We start from the raw sequence: 12,065 nt of genomic DNA, 5'->3' as shown, positions 1-12,065 counted from the left end.
ATTATCCAAAACGCATTGGGGTGTTTTTGACACTCCTAGACACCCGTAACCTAGGTCAGTGACATCACATAGCGCTCAGATTTGAGCAAGCGTCGCCACCAGCCGGGGCAAACTCATTTTTAACATATTACATAGGGCTCCCTATCCCACTCTAAGATACAAATACCAGCATACAAAGAGGATCAGCACGCATAGAAAAGTGACAGCAAAGTTCAAACCGGTACATACACTCGCCTAAAGAATTATTAGGAACACCATACTTGTATGGTGTTGGACCCCCTTTTGCCTTCAGAACTGCCTAAATTCTACGTGACATTGATTCAACAAGGTGCTGATAGCATTCTTTAGAAATCTTGGCCCATATTGATAGGATAGCATCTTGCAGTTGATGGAGATTTGAGGGAAGCTCCCGTTCCACCACATCCCAAAGATGCTCTATTGGGTTGGGATCTGGTGACTGTGGGGGCCATTTTAGTGCAGTGAACTCAATGTCATGTTCAAGAAACCAATTTAAAATTATTAGAGCTTTGTGACATGGTGCATTATTCTGCTGGAAGTAGCCATCAGAGGATGGGTACATGGTGGTCATGAAGGGACGGACATGGTCAGAAACAATGCCGAGGTAGCCCGTGGCATTTAAATGATGGCCAATTGGCACTAAGGGGCCTAAAGTGTGCCCAGAAAACATCCCCCACACCATTACACCACCACCACCAGCCTGCACAGTGGTAACAAGGCATGATGGATACATGTTCTCATTCTGTTTACGCCAAATTCAGACTCTACCATTTGAATGTCTCAACAGAAATCGAGACTCATCAGACCAGGCAACATTTTTCCAGTCTTCAACAGTCCACTTTTGGTGAGCTCGTGCAAATTGTAGCCTCTTTTTCCTATTTGTAGTGGAGATGAGTGGTACCCGGTGGGGTCTTCTGCTGTTGTAGCCCATCCGCCTCAAGGTTGTGCGTGTTGTGGCTTCACAAATGCTTTGCTGCAGACCTCGGTTGTAACGAGTGGTTATTTCAGTCAACGTTTCTCTTCTATCAGCTTGAATCAGTCGCCCATTCTCCTCTGACCTCTAGCATCAACAAGGCATTTTCGCCCACAGGACGGCCGCATACTGGATGTTTTTCCCTTTTCACACCATTCTTTGTAAACCCTAGAAATGGTTGTGCGTGAAAATCCGAGTAACTGAGCAGATTGTGAAATACTCAGACCGGCCCGTCTGGCACCAACAACCATGCCACGCTCAAAATTGCTTAAATCACCTTTCTTTCCCATTCTGATATTCAGTTTGGAGTTCAGGAGATTGTCTTGACCAGGACCACAACCCTACATGCATTGAAGCAACTGCCATGTGATTGGTTGACTAGATAATTGCATTAATGAGAAATAGAACAGGTGTTCCTAATAATTCTTTAGGTGAGTGTATATACATATTAGGATTGATGCTGTGAATGCCCGTTTACCTCTGCTTATGGTATTGTAGGGAGCATGGGGTATTGTCGCGCGGGACCATATCATTGTTATTACTTATAAAAACAAATTGCAAAATAGACATAAACAAAGACAGCTACCCTGTCTCTTTAAATGGTGACATTTTCCCGCCCAAGTTAGAATGTCAGGGTGGAAATGAGGTCTTGCGTTCCCCCGAAACGCGTTGGGCAGAATCTCTAAATAAGGAAATTGATCTGAAGCCACCACGGATTGTGCTACCATCAATATCTAGTATCTAGTTTATCCTACGTGCCACCCCCCCAGTGAAGTGTTACTGATATTATTTATTCATCTATTTATTCTTTTCTATTTTTTATGCTTTTTATTATCGGTTATGGGAAACTTATCTTTGATGTAAGAAAAGCTACAACTATTATAACCCAACTATTATAACCCATGTTACTCTGCAAAAACAAAACCTACCTGCTGATTATATTTACCGAGTATCCTATCACTTGGACCTGATCGGCTACACATCATATAATTATTCTTTACTTAAAGGGTTTGGCGCTTTCCTCTTGGGGGTAAAATAAAAACGAAAATGGCGAAACTAATAGGTACAGTACATGAATCCATTTTGTAACGTCTCCGTTCACTCCTTATCAATTTTTTAATGGGGCACAGGTTTAAGACCATTGGGTTGTTAGCTCTTAGACTGGACTACCACTTTAAGTTATTGCATTTTCTTGCATCTTACTCTTAGTGTCAGTAATGTTATACCGAGTTACATTGCTTTTCATCCTATGTGCCTGACAACTCATTGACTTGGATGGAGACTGTGTAATGCCTAGTTCATCCATCCTGTGGCGGCACTGCAGGAAAATTGAACACTTACTGGTCTGTTTGATCACAGATTACAGCTTATCACTGGGGATACATGAAGAGGGATATTTGTCGATAGAAAATTTTTAACTGAGTTTCTTCTTGTCCTCCAGCTGAAGATCACCGTTTTTCCTGCGTACACTATAGGTTTCGTCAACATTTCAAACTCTTCTCATAAAATCAGTGTCTCCATCCAGATGAAGTTCGGAGAGCCTGCTTTCACTGCTGAGCTGCCCTTATCCCACTCTGAGAACATTATAGAGGTGAGCTGGAAACTCTGAGGGCATCAAAAATTGCAGGAGGCACATTGCTTTGTTTAAAGCTATTTGCAGTCATTGGTTGTGGTTCTTTGATGGTTGCCCCTTCTATGGTGTATAATATCTGCTAAGATCCATCCATAAATCATGCATCTATGAGAAAGCAATGTGGTTTTCCAACAACAAAGACGACAAAACATCCATTAAGGCAAAGACTCGTTGATTCCCTTGCATGGATGTATGTTGTTAATTTCAATTGAATGTCCAAGTGTAAACGTTGAGTCAATATCCTTGACTTTTCCACAGATACTCAGTGTAAATGGATCTTGTCCTGTGGCCACAATAACCACAGAGGGAGAAAAGAAATCTTCTAAAGTCGTCTTCCGGTTTCCCATGAACATGGAGGCTACATTGAAAACTCTTATCTTGGCTGCATTCCTGTACATGGTGAGTTGTAGATCCTAGGAAAGAACTGTGAGGAACTACATGGAGCTATTCCAGCTATAGCTCTATAGTTAAAAATTATTCCTTCTAAATATACACATTTACCACAGATAGGAGCTCCAGCCGTGTGTGTGTCCATAAGTATGAGGAAACCTGATGGTTGTTTTCCTGGAAAATGTCCATCAGATTCCAGCAACAACTAATAAAAGGTAGTGGGGCTCTACTTCTTGAAATTGGCTCTTGCTGTTTCTGTTAAATCAGTAGTTTGTGGCTCAACACTTCATGCAGGTTAAACAGTCCTTATAAGTAGAGATGAGCGAATTAACAAAAATAAAAATTATCCGGTTCGCCAAATTTTGGGGAAAAATCCGGTTTTATTCTAATTTATTAGTGTTGAATCGCATTAAAAACTTATATTTCCTGGCTGCAGAGAGCCTGTATAGGGGTGTAGAACACTGTGCCTTGCAGTAACACACATAGGGAGTCTGCTGTGGTAGTGAAATAATACTGTGAGTCGTATGACATGCAGATGACAGGCGTCACTCTTAGAATCACTGCACACTTCACTTATTTGGGCAGTCATGGGGCCAAAACTGACCATATAACTCAAGTATAAACTCAGCCTTACAGGTCGATGTTAGCGCCAAGAAGAAGCGCACTTCTTTTACACCATCGTCAGCTGATTCCACATAGATGTCTACAGAACCTGTTCTATTAAACGCTTATACAAGTAGAGCCCCCGACAGAGTGGAGAGGGTGTCAGCAGTAAGTTTGTGTTGATGTCACTGATTATTTTGCCCTTCCTCTGATCTATCAGAACAATAACACAGAAAAAACGGATCCTGTCTGTGGAGCATCCGCTTTCACTCGGTCGGTATTTAGTCAGTAATCCTTCAGTATTGCTAATGCCCAAAAAAACTGGAGTGGATCCAAAACAGAGATGACACCTGAATGGAATATTTGCATGTTTTCTATGTTTTGTACCCACTCCTGCTTTTGGCTACCAAATCACAAGCCAATTCTGATACAGGCCTTACAGCTGCTACACAGACAGGATCCATTGTGCGTCTCATTTTTCCTTCCTTCTGACAGATCAGAAGAAGGGTCAAATAAATGATGTCAGCCAGGCCAAAAGGCAAAATAGTGGCCCAGTCATGAAGTGGGGACGGTGGGAACAGCATGAGAAGTCCACAGAGTGGCCCTGTGACATAGTGGTGAGGTTGAAGCAGCATGAGAAGGCCACATAGTGGCACAATGATAGAGTGTGGAGGTGGCGGCAGCAGCATCAGGATGAGGCCACAGAGTGGCCCAATGACAGTGTGGAGGTGGCGGCAGCATCATGAGGCCACAGAGTGGCATAATGACATAGTGTGGAGGTAGCAGCATGAGGATACCACAGCGTGGCAAGGCGATATAGTGTGGAGGTGCAGCATCAGGAGGCCACAGAGTGGCAAGGTGACAGTGTGGAGGTGGCAGCAGCACGAGGAGACCACAGAGTGGCACAATGACAGTGTGGAGGTCGCAGCAGCATCAGAAGACCACAGAGTGGCATGGTGACAGTGTGGAGGTGGCAGCAGCATGAGGAGACCACAGAGTGGCAAGGTGACATGATGTGGGTGGCAATACCAGTATCCGCGGAAGATGGTGGTTGAAAGAAGGAGCACTATCTCCTGGCACCCTGACTGGGTACCTCTGTTGATGGATGCTCCTAGTGCTTCCCGAGGGCTCCAAGCACTCCGCTTGACACCGTAACCACCACAGGAACAGCTCTTACAAGAGCTAGCAGTTATAGCCAGGGGAGTATACAGCGTATAACAATCCCCACACACATGAGACGAGGCTCTATGTTGAAGGTAAAACAGGAACTCTTTATTGAACACACCAGCACTGACTTATATACACATTTTCCAACAAGGGTACCCCCCCGTGGACCTGGTTGGGAACTGAGGACATGACATCAGCCAATCCTTTACAGCTTTACATTGTCTTTGACGCAATCAACCATGAACAACATGCAAACAGACATCTTCACCCCCCTCCATAATAAATAAATAGGGAGGGAGGAGACACATGTGATGGGATTATCTCCTGAGTGTATCATAGGGTGATCTACTCATCTAGGAGTCGACTGCTCCTATAATCAGCTATCCTAATCCCATCACTAACACAATCAGTGGAAGTCTTAGTGCAGATTTAACCCTTTTTGTGTTGCTGAATCCACACCATGCCTTTTTAATGGTCAATAGGAAATATGTGGCATATAAATTCCACACATAAATCGGGGTTCATAGTTCCTTGTAAAACCAAAAGGTCTGAGGGGGTCTCCATAGTTCTGGGTCCATAGTCTGTAGGAAGGAGACTGGCCCTCAGGCTTCTCCAATGCAATGTGGCGAGAATGGTCTCGTCACAATCGACTCTAGACCCAAGTTGCTGCTAATGGAGCTGGAACTGCTCCTACCGCCCGCCACCCTGCCACAGCAGCCAAGGAAGAGGGACGTGAGTCAGACCTGCGAGAAGATGGACGATGGATCTGATAGGCAGTGGACAACTGACTACATAGCATGTCTCTATTGTAGGTCAGTTTGTCCTCCCTCTCAGTGGGTGTAAAAAAGGACACCATTTTGGACAGGTAGTGAGGGTCCAAAAAGGTGGAGAGCCAGAAGTCATCCCTCTGCCGAATGGTGACAATTCGTCTGTCACTACGCAAGCAAGTGAGCAGGCATCGGACCATTTATGCAAGTGACTCGGAAGGACTCTCTGCCTCCATCTCCACTGCATACTGTCAAGGTGTGTCTGGGTCCACTGCCTCATCTTTCTCATCGCCCTGTAGCTCCTCTGGCTGCTCCTGCTCCTCCTCTCCTGTCACCTGCGTGTAAAAACCACCCATTTTGCTACACATTGCTTGTGCTCCAAAGTCGTCCTCCTCTAGTTCCGCCTCTACAGGGCTCATGTGAACATGAGATCTAGGCGCCACATCTCCAGTACCCCGATTAGCCAGATTTACCAGCATCTGTTCCAGGACATGAAGCAGTGGAATGACGTTGTTCATCCCGTAGTTCTGGCGACTAGCAAATAACGTCCCCTTTTCAAAGGGTGTGAGAATATTGGGGGATGCCGTTCTGCTGCTGCAGCTCAAAGAGGGTGTGCTTTGTGGTGTACGAGTGTCTGAAGTGAATGCACAGTTTCCTGGCCATTTTTAGGATGTCTTGCAGATGGGTGGAAGACTTCAGGAACCGCTTGACAACCGCCTTGATGTAGCGCCAACACCATGTTGTTCCCGTTGTTGGTCCCCATGGTTCAGATTTTGAGTTGTTGCGGAGAAAGCCAGGATTCGATTTCTTGATGAGGATTTCCTCTCCCATGTGACTCCGTTTGCCCAGGCTAACGAGGTGCAGAACAGCGTGACGCTGCTTTGCCCTGCACATGTGGTGTGCTGGAGGGACCCTGTGACTTGTCCCTGCAGTGGAGGCTGAGGACACAGTGGAGAATGTGGAGGCAGAGGCGGACATTGTCGCAGGACCAACGGCATGAGAAAGTGGAGGCGGAAGCGGTGTCATCTGGCCAAGTTGCTGGTGTGGCTGTGCAGGAACCACATTCACCCAGTGGGCCGTAAAGGAAATGTATTGTCCCTGACCATAATTACAGCTCCACATGTCGGCGCTGCTGTGCACTTTGGCACACACCGACAGGCTCGAGGACTGGCCCACCTTCTGTTCTATATACATGTGCAAGGCTGGTACTGCCTTTTTGGCAAAGAAATGATGGCTTGGGACTCTCCACCTTGGCTCGGCACAAGCCATCAGTTCTCTGAAAGGTGCAGAGTCCACCACTTGGAAAGGGAGAGATTGCAGCACCAGCAACTTGGACAGGAGCACGTTCAGCTTCTGCGCCATTGGATGAGTGCACGCATACTGTTGTCTCTTGGCAATCGCTTCGGTGATCGATTGCTGACGGAATGACTGACGAAGAGGAGGAGCAGGAGCATCAGGACCACTAGATGATAGGAAGGACAGACAGCTCCCTTTGGCTGAGGTGGTGGAGCCTTGACTGTCTGAAACCGGGTGTGTGCCACTTGGTGATACAGCAGTTGCTGCGGCAGGCTGGAACACTACATCTGAGCCACGGTTCTCCCAGGCCACTTTATGGTGACGCTGCATATGTTGATGCAGGGCAATGTTGCAAACATTGTGGGCAGAAGCGTGGCTAGGGTGCCAGATTCATCGTATGGCCATGTTCACCTCCACCGACAGCTTAACAAAAATCTTCCACACCGCTGAGATGGTGATTTTACCCCCAAAACTACGCACTGACTGACTGCTATCGCCGCTGCCTCGGTTAATCTGTGCACCACTACTTTCCAGGCATCTTTGGCTCCCGACCTCCCACTGCTGCCACCCTGCTGACTCCCGGCCATGCTAGCGACTTGCTGGCTCCGCTGCTGCCTCACTGGCAAGCTGCCACCCTCTTCTCCCAATGATTAAGCCCTTTCGTCATCCGGCTCCCAAGTGCGATCTGCTACATCATCATTATCATCAAGTACGGTCTGCATGTCACTGAAGTCCTCCTCAACCGTCTCTGGGTCAGGAGCCTGACTGCTCGCAACACAAGCTCCCACTCCACTCTCCTCATCACTATTTGCCCGCCTAGCGGAGGAAGTGACGGATGTCTTCTCCACATCCTGGCTGTCCAGTAGCTGCTGACTGTCCTCTAGTAGCTCGTCTTTACTGAAAAGTTGGGCTGAGCCCACACCACATCATATAACACTTCTGTGGCTGAGGGGACAGGAAAGGACAGAGGCAGGTTGAGGACAGGTGAGAGCACAGGGCCTGCTCCCAGGCCATGCCAACTAAGGATTGTGTCTGACAAACCCACTGACTCTTGGCTGGGGGTGTCTGATGTCACTTGGGACAAAGTGGATGACTGAGTCAACCATTTATGAACCGCTGGGTTGCTGGACACGACCGCTAGCTGACACTGGGAGCACAGGCCTCTGGAAGTGACCCTCCTGCTGTGACCTCTGCCTGCACCAGAAACATTTAGGCCTCTGCCAATCGCCTGTGCAGGGCCTGGCACTTCTCTCTCTGACATACTGTTAGATCAAAAAAATTTATAAAAAAGAAAATAAAACACCCTAAGCCCTTTTTTCCACTAATACATGCCAAAAGCAGTAACTATCTGCAGAGTATGATCTGGTATGGTTGTATGCAATTTGGATTGCAATATGGAATTTGAATTTGGATTGTGAACTTTGTAGTTTGCAATTGAATTTGTAGTTTGCAATTGTATGGTATTTGCGATTTGAATTTGGTGGAACTGTAAGTAAACACACACATAACTGGTTCAGTATACAGTTCTAATCACTATATTAACAGTAGGAACATTATATAACTGCTTTAAATACCTATTTTGGCCTCTCTGCTTCCATAAAACACAGCTCTTAGTTGAATGTGTGTCTGTTCAGCTCCTCTCTCTGGTGAATAATGATTCCAGCAGCTCCTTCTAGGGAATTTCCCACACAGACTGTGTGTGAGGCTGTCTGTGATTGGCCAAGACTCCTGCTGTGTGTGAGGCTGGCTGTGGTTAGTCTAGGCTCCTGCCCAGCAACAGTTCAACTATATGCTTTCTGTTGTTTCTGCTGTCATTGATTTTATGACATCCAAACATGAAGTCACAGTAAATAACTCTGCTTTTGTCTTTAACACACAAACACACACAAACTGTATTAAGGTCATTTGCAGGTCTAGCTGTATAAACATATAAGCTATATTAGCAACTTAGGACAGGTCTTAGCTGGCCAGCTACACTCCTACCAAAATTACCTATAAATCTATGTTCTCAGTAGTACGACCTAAACATGAATTTGAGGAATTTTCCATCATGTTCTCAACTCTCAAGTGTCTTTCATCACTCTCAAGTAGAACAACTAACTTCTGTATCTCTTTGAGTCTTCTATCCAACTCTCCCACCTTGGCCTCAATTTTCAGGTATAGGCTCATCCCATCCCAACTTCTGTCTGCATAATTCTTGTAGTATTTATTTTGCTCTGAGTATTACTGGAGCCAAGAATCCCAATGGATCAAATATAGAAGCCACTTCGGAAAGAAAGGTTCGTCTAGTTGCAATTTTCTCTTCAATAGATATTTGAAAGAAGAACTTGTCATTCTCTACATTCCATCCCAATCCAAGTACCTTCTGGGCTGGAAGATGATCATAATTGAAATCTACATTCTTCATTGATAATGCACGTTCAGAGTCACCCGATGGATTCCAGTAGCTCTCTGTTGTTTGAGATGAATTTATGAAGGCGCAGGTTTCCTATTGCGCATAACTCTTGGCTTTCTTTCAATAGTTTGATTGCAGATTCTGTGGACTCTAGACTTATGAGACCATCATCTACATAAGTTTTTCTTCTGAAAATTTGCTGCTGATGGGCAATCCCTTTCATTCTGATTGGTCAGGTACTTTATACCATAATTGGCACAACCTGAAGACTATGCTGCTCCAAACATTTCATTCTGTATTCTGACGGCTCTGAATCTGTATCTCCGTCCTCCCACCATAGGAACCTCGGGAAATCTCTATCTTCATTCTTCACATGAAACTGGTGGAACATCTTTTCAACGTCACACATGACTGCTACGGGATACTTAATGAATCTACAGAGTACTCCAGGCAGATCTGGTCCTTTTAGTAGATGATCATTCAATGCAACACCATTGTACTTTGCTAAGCAATCAAATACCACTCTAATCTTATCTAGTTTCTTTGAGTGGTAGACACCTTAATGTGGGATGTACCACACTTCTTTAGGCTGATTATTAACTTTCTCTGCATGTCCTTCTTCAAGGATGCCTTCCATGAATTTCAAATAATCATTCTTTAGTTTCTGTTATTTGGCAGACCAGGTCGTTCTCTAAAAAGGTAAGGGCATTTTGAAATGACCGTGTTGATTCTGCTAAATACTTTCTTCTAAAGCAGAGCTGGCCAACCTGCGGCTCTCCAGCTGTTGCAAAACTACAACTTCCAGCATGCCCAGTCTGCCTACATCTATCAGCCTACAGCAGGGAATGGTGGGAGTTGTAGTTTTACAACAGCTGGAGAGCCACAGGTTGGCCAGCCCTGTTCTAGAGTGTGTACGAACTTTATGTATTCTTGGGATACACTCTTTTCTTTAGAACTTATGTCTGCAAAGTCAGATTCAAGGATCTTGATTACTTTTGCTGGACTTGCAGTTGGTAACTCTTGGACAGATATTCGATGACACAATCCTGTCTCCTGTTATTCTGACTCCGATTGTTGTAATAGCGATTTATCCCTAGTGAGATCTCTATGCCTGGCCTGTATAGGCAGATATAATCACTGCGGACAATCCTTATCAGATAGCTTGAACTCATCAACACCAAGTTTATCCGTGTAAGTTGCTTTATTCTGTAAACCAGATAACAGAGTACAGCAGAACAGATGGATTCCGGTATTGTGCGGTCAAAAGATGATGCTTTTGTAAGCTTACATGAGAATACATGTGTACCTGTGCAAATCCCTGGAGCAGTATGAAGAAACAGGAAGTGAGGTACACAGAAGAAGGGGTGAAGCAATGAAATGAATCGCAGATATCACAAAACAAGTGCAATACCAAAAACTGCCACTAGATGGGAGCATATAACCAAATATAGAATATATAAATGGTTCAATGAATGAAACTATATACTGTATGTTTTAACTGTGTAGCAGCACACCTGTCTTGAGTTTGCGATCTGCTGTTTTTCGTCCAACAACACCCCATCCTAGATCAGTTTAAACAGCATAGGGTTCACCCTTTCCTCCTGTGATTACCTTTTGTAGTACCAAGGCTTAATGACAATCGTAGCCTATCAACAGTCCAACATCAAACTCCTTCAGTTGGGACATTTTATGAGATATGACAGATAGGTGTTCCCATTTATTGGCTGTTTCACAGGTAGGTATGCATCCTCGATCTAGAGGTATATCGTCTTTTGTATAATCTGGAAGTAGAGCTAATGTGAAGTTTGAATGAAGTCCTCTAACTCTCAGTCCTTTGACCCTTTGACTGTTCACTACTGTGTCTCTCCCCGTCATTGTGATGAGTTTGAGCTTTACTGGTTCTGTAGCCACTTGTAATTTCTTGCAGATTTCTTGATCAATGAAGGTGACATCACGCTGGGCATCCAGTAGTGCATAGGTGTATACCTTCTTGTTCCTCCTTTTTAGGATTTGAAATGCACACTGGTACAACCATTGACGTGCCATTGCTTTATTCTTCCCTCACTCTGCATGAGAATACCGATACTTTTTTTTTTCATTCCTCAGTAGCTTTAAGTATTGAGGATTTATCTTTCTTTGGACTTTCTTCATGTAGTGGTGTAGGATGGTGTCCTTTACAAATGGTACCTGTGGCCTTTTTCTTACACTCCTTAGTAACATGGCCTTTTCTTAGACAACTTAAACACAGTTGATTATCCAGTACAAATCTTTTCTTTTGATCTGGGGACTTCTCCTTTAATTGTTGGCACTTGTGTATGGAGTGGTTCTCTCCACAGAACATACATTTGAAGGTAGTCTGAAGATTTGTTTGTTCTCTATCTCTACTGATCCCAGTAGTGACTTTCGACTTGTTCTTGTAGGTATCTGTACCTTTTAGCTGCTGTGTTCGTTGCAAAGCTAGTTGCTCTTGTGCGTCTTATCTCTCTTGCAGGCCTTTCCTCTAAGGATTATAAGACATAAGATGCTGTTACTAGAATACATGCTATCCATGCTTCCTCATTGATGAACTCAGAGAACTCTTTAAAACTTGGAAAGTCCTTACCTAGATCTAACTGTTTAGTCACATAGCGATTCTATCTAGAAGCCACTACCTAATGTAGCTTAGTTAGCATCCTGTGGTTTTATAGATAGTCGTTCAGTACTTCCAGTCCTTGAACATGTGGGATGGTATTGCTGCATGCTTGCAGGAAGTTATCATACTTTTGGAGTCTGAAGTGTTCTTTAGGACCTATTTTAGGCCAGTTAATCAGTTTCTCTCTAAAG

General features: G+C 44.6%; 1 protein-coding gene across 6 annotated transcripts in view; it reads left to right on the top strand.

The window, feature by feature from the left end:
* Positions 1–12,065, top strand: part of LOC122929221 — a 171,961-nt gene that overhangs the window by 26,855 nt on the left and 133,041 nt on the right. For all 6 annotated transcript variants that reach the window (XM_044282728.1, XM_044282726.1, XM_044282727.1 and 3 more), the window contains 2 exons: positions 2,433–2,582; positions 2,883–3,023. In XM_044282728.1, coding sequence (XP_044138663.1) covers positions 2,433–2,582; positions 2,883–3,023 — 291 coding nt within the window. The remainder of the gene's footprint in view (positions 1–2,432; positions 2,583–2,882; positions 3,024–12,065) is intronic.

Source organism: Bufo gargarizans, chromosome 2 (genome assembly GCF_014858855.1).
Source record: "Bufo gargarizans isolate SCDJY-AF-19 chromosome 2, ASM1485885v1, whole genome shotgun sequence".
NCBI lineage: Eukaryota > Metazoa > Chordata > Amphibia > Anura > Bufonidae > Bufo > Bufo gargarizans.
The sequence above is the reverse complement of the archived record's forward strand: the minus strand, read 5'-3'. Positions and strand labels throughout refer to the sequence as shown.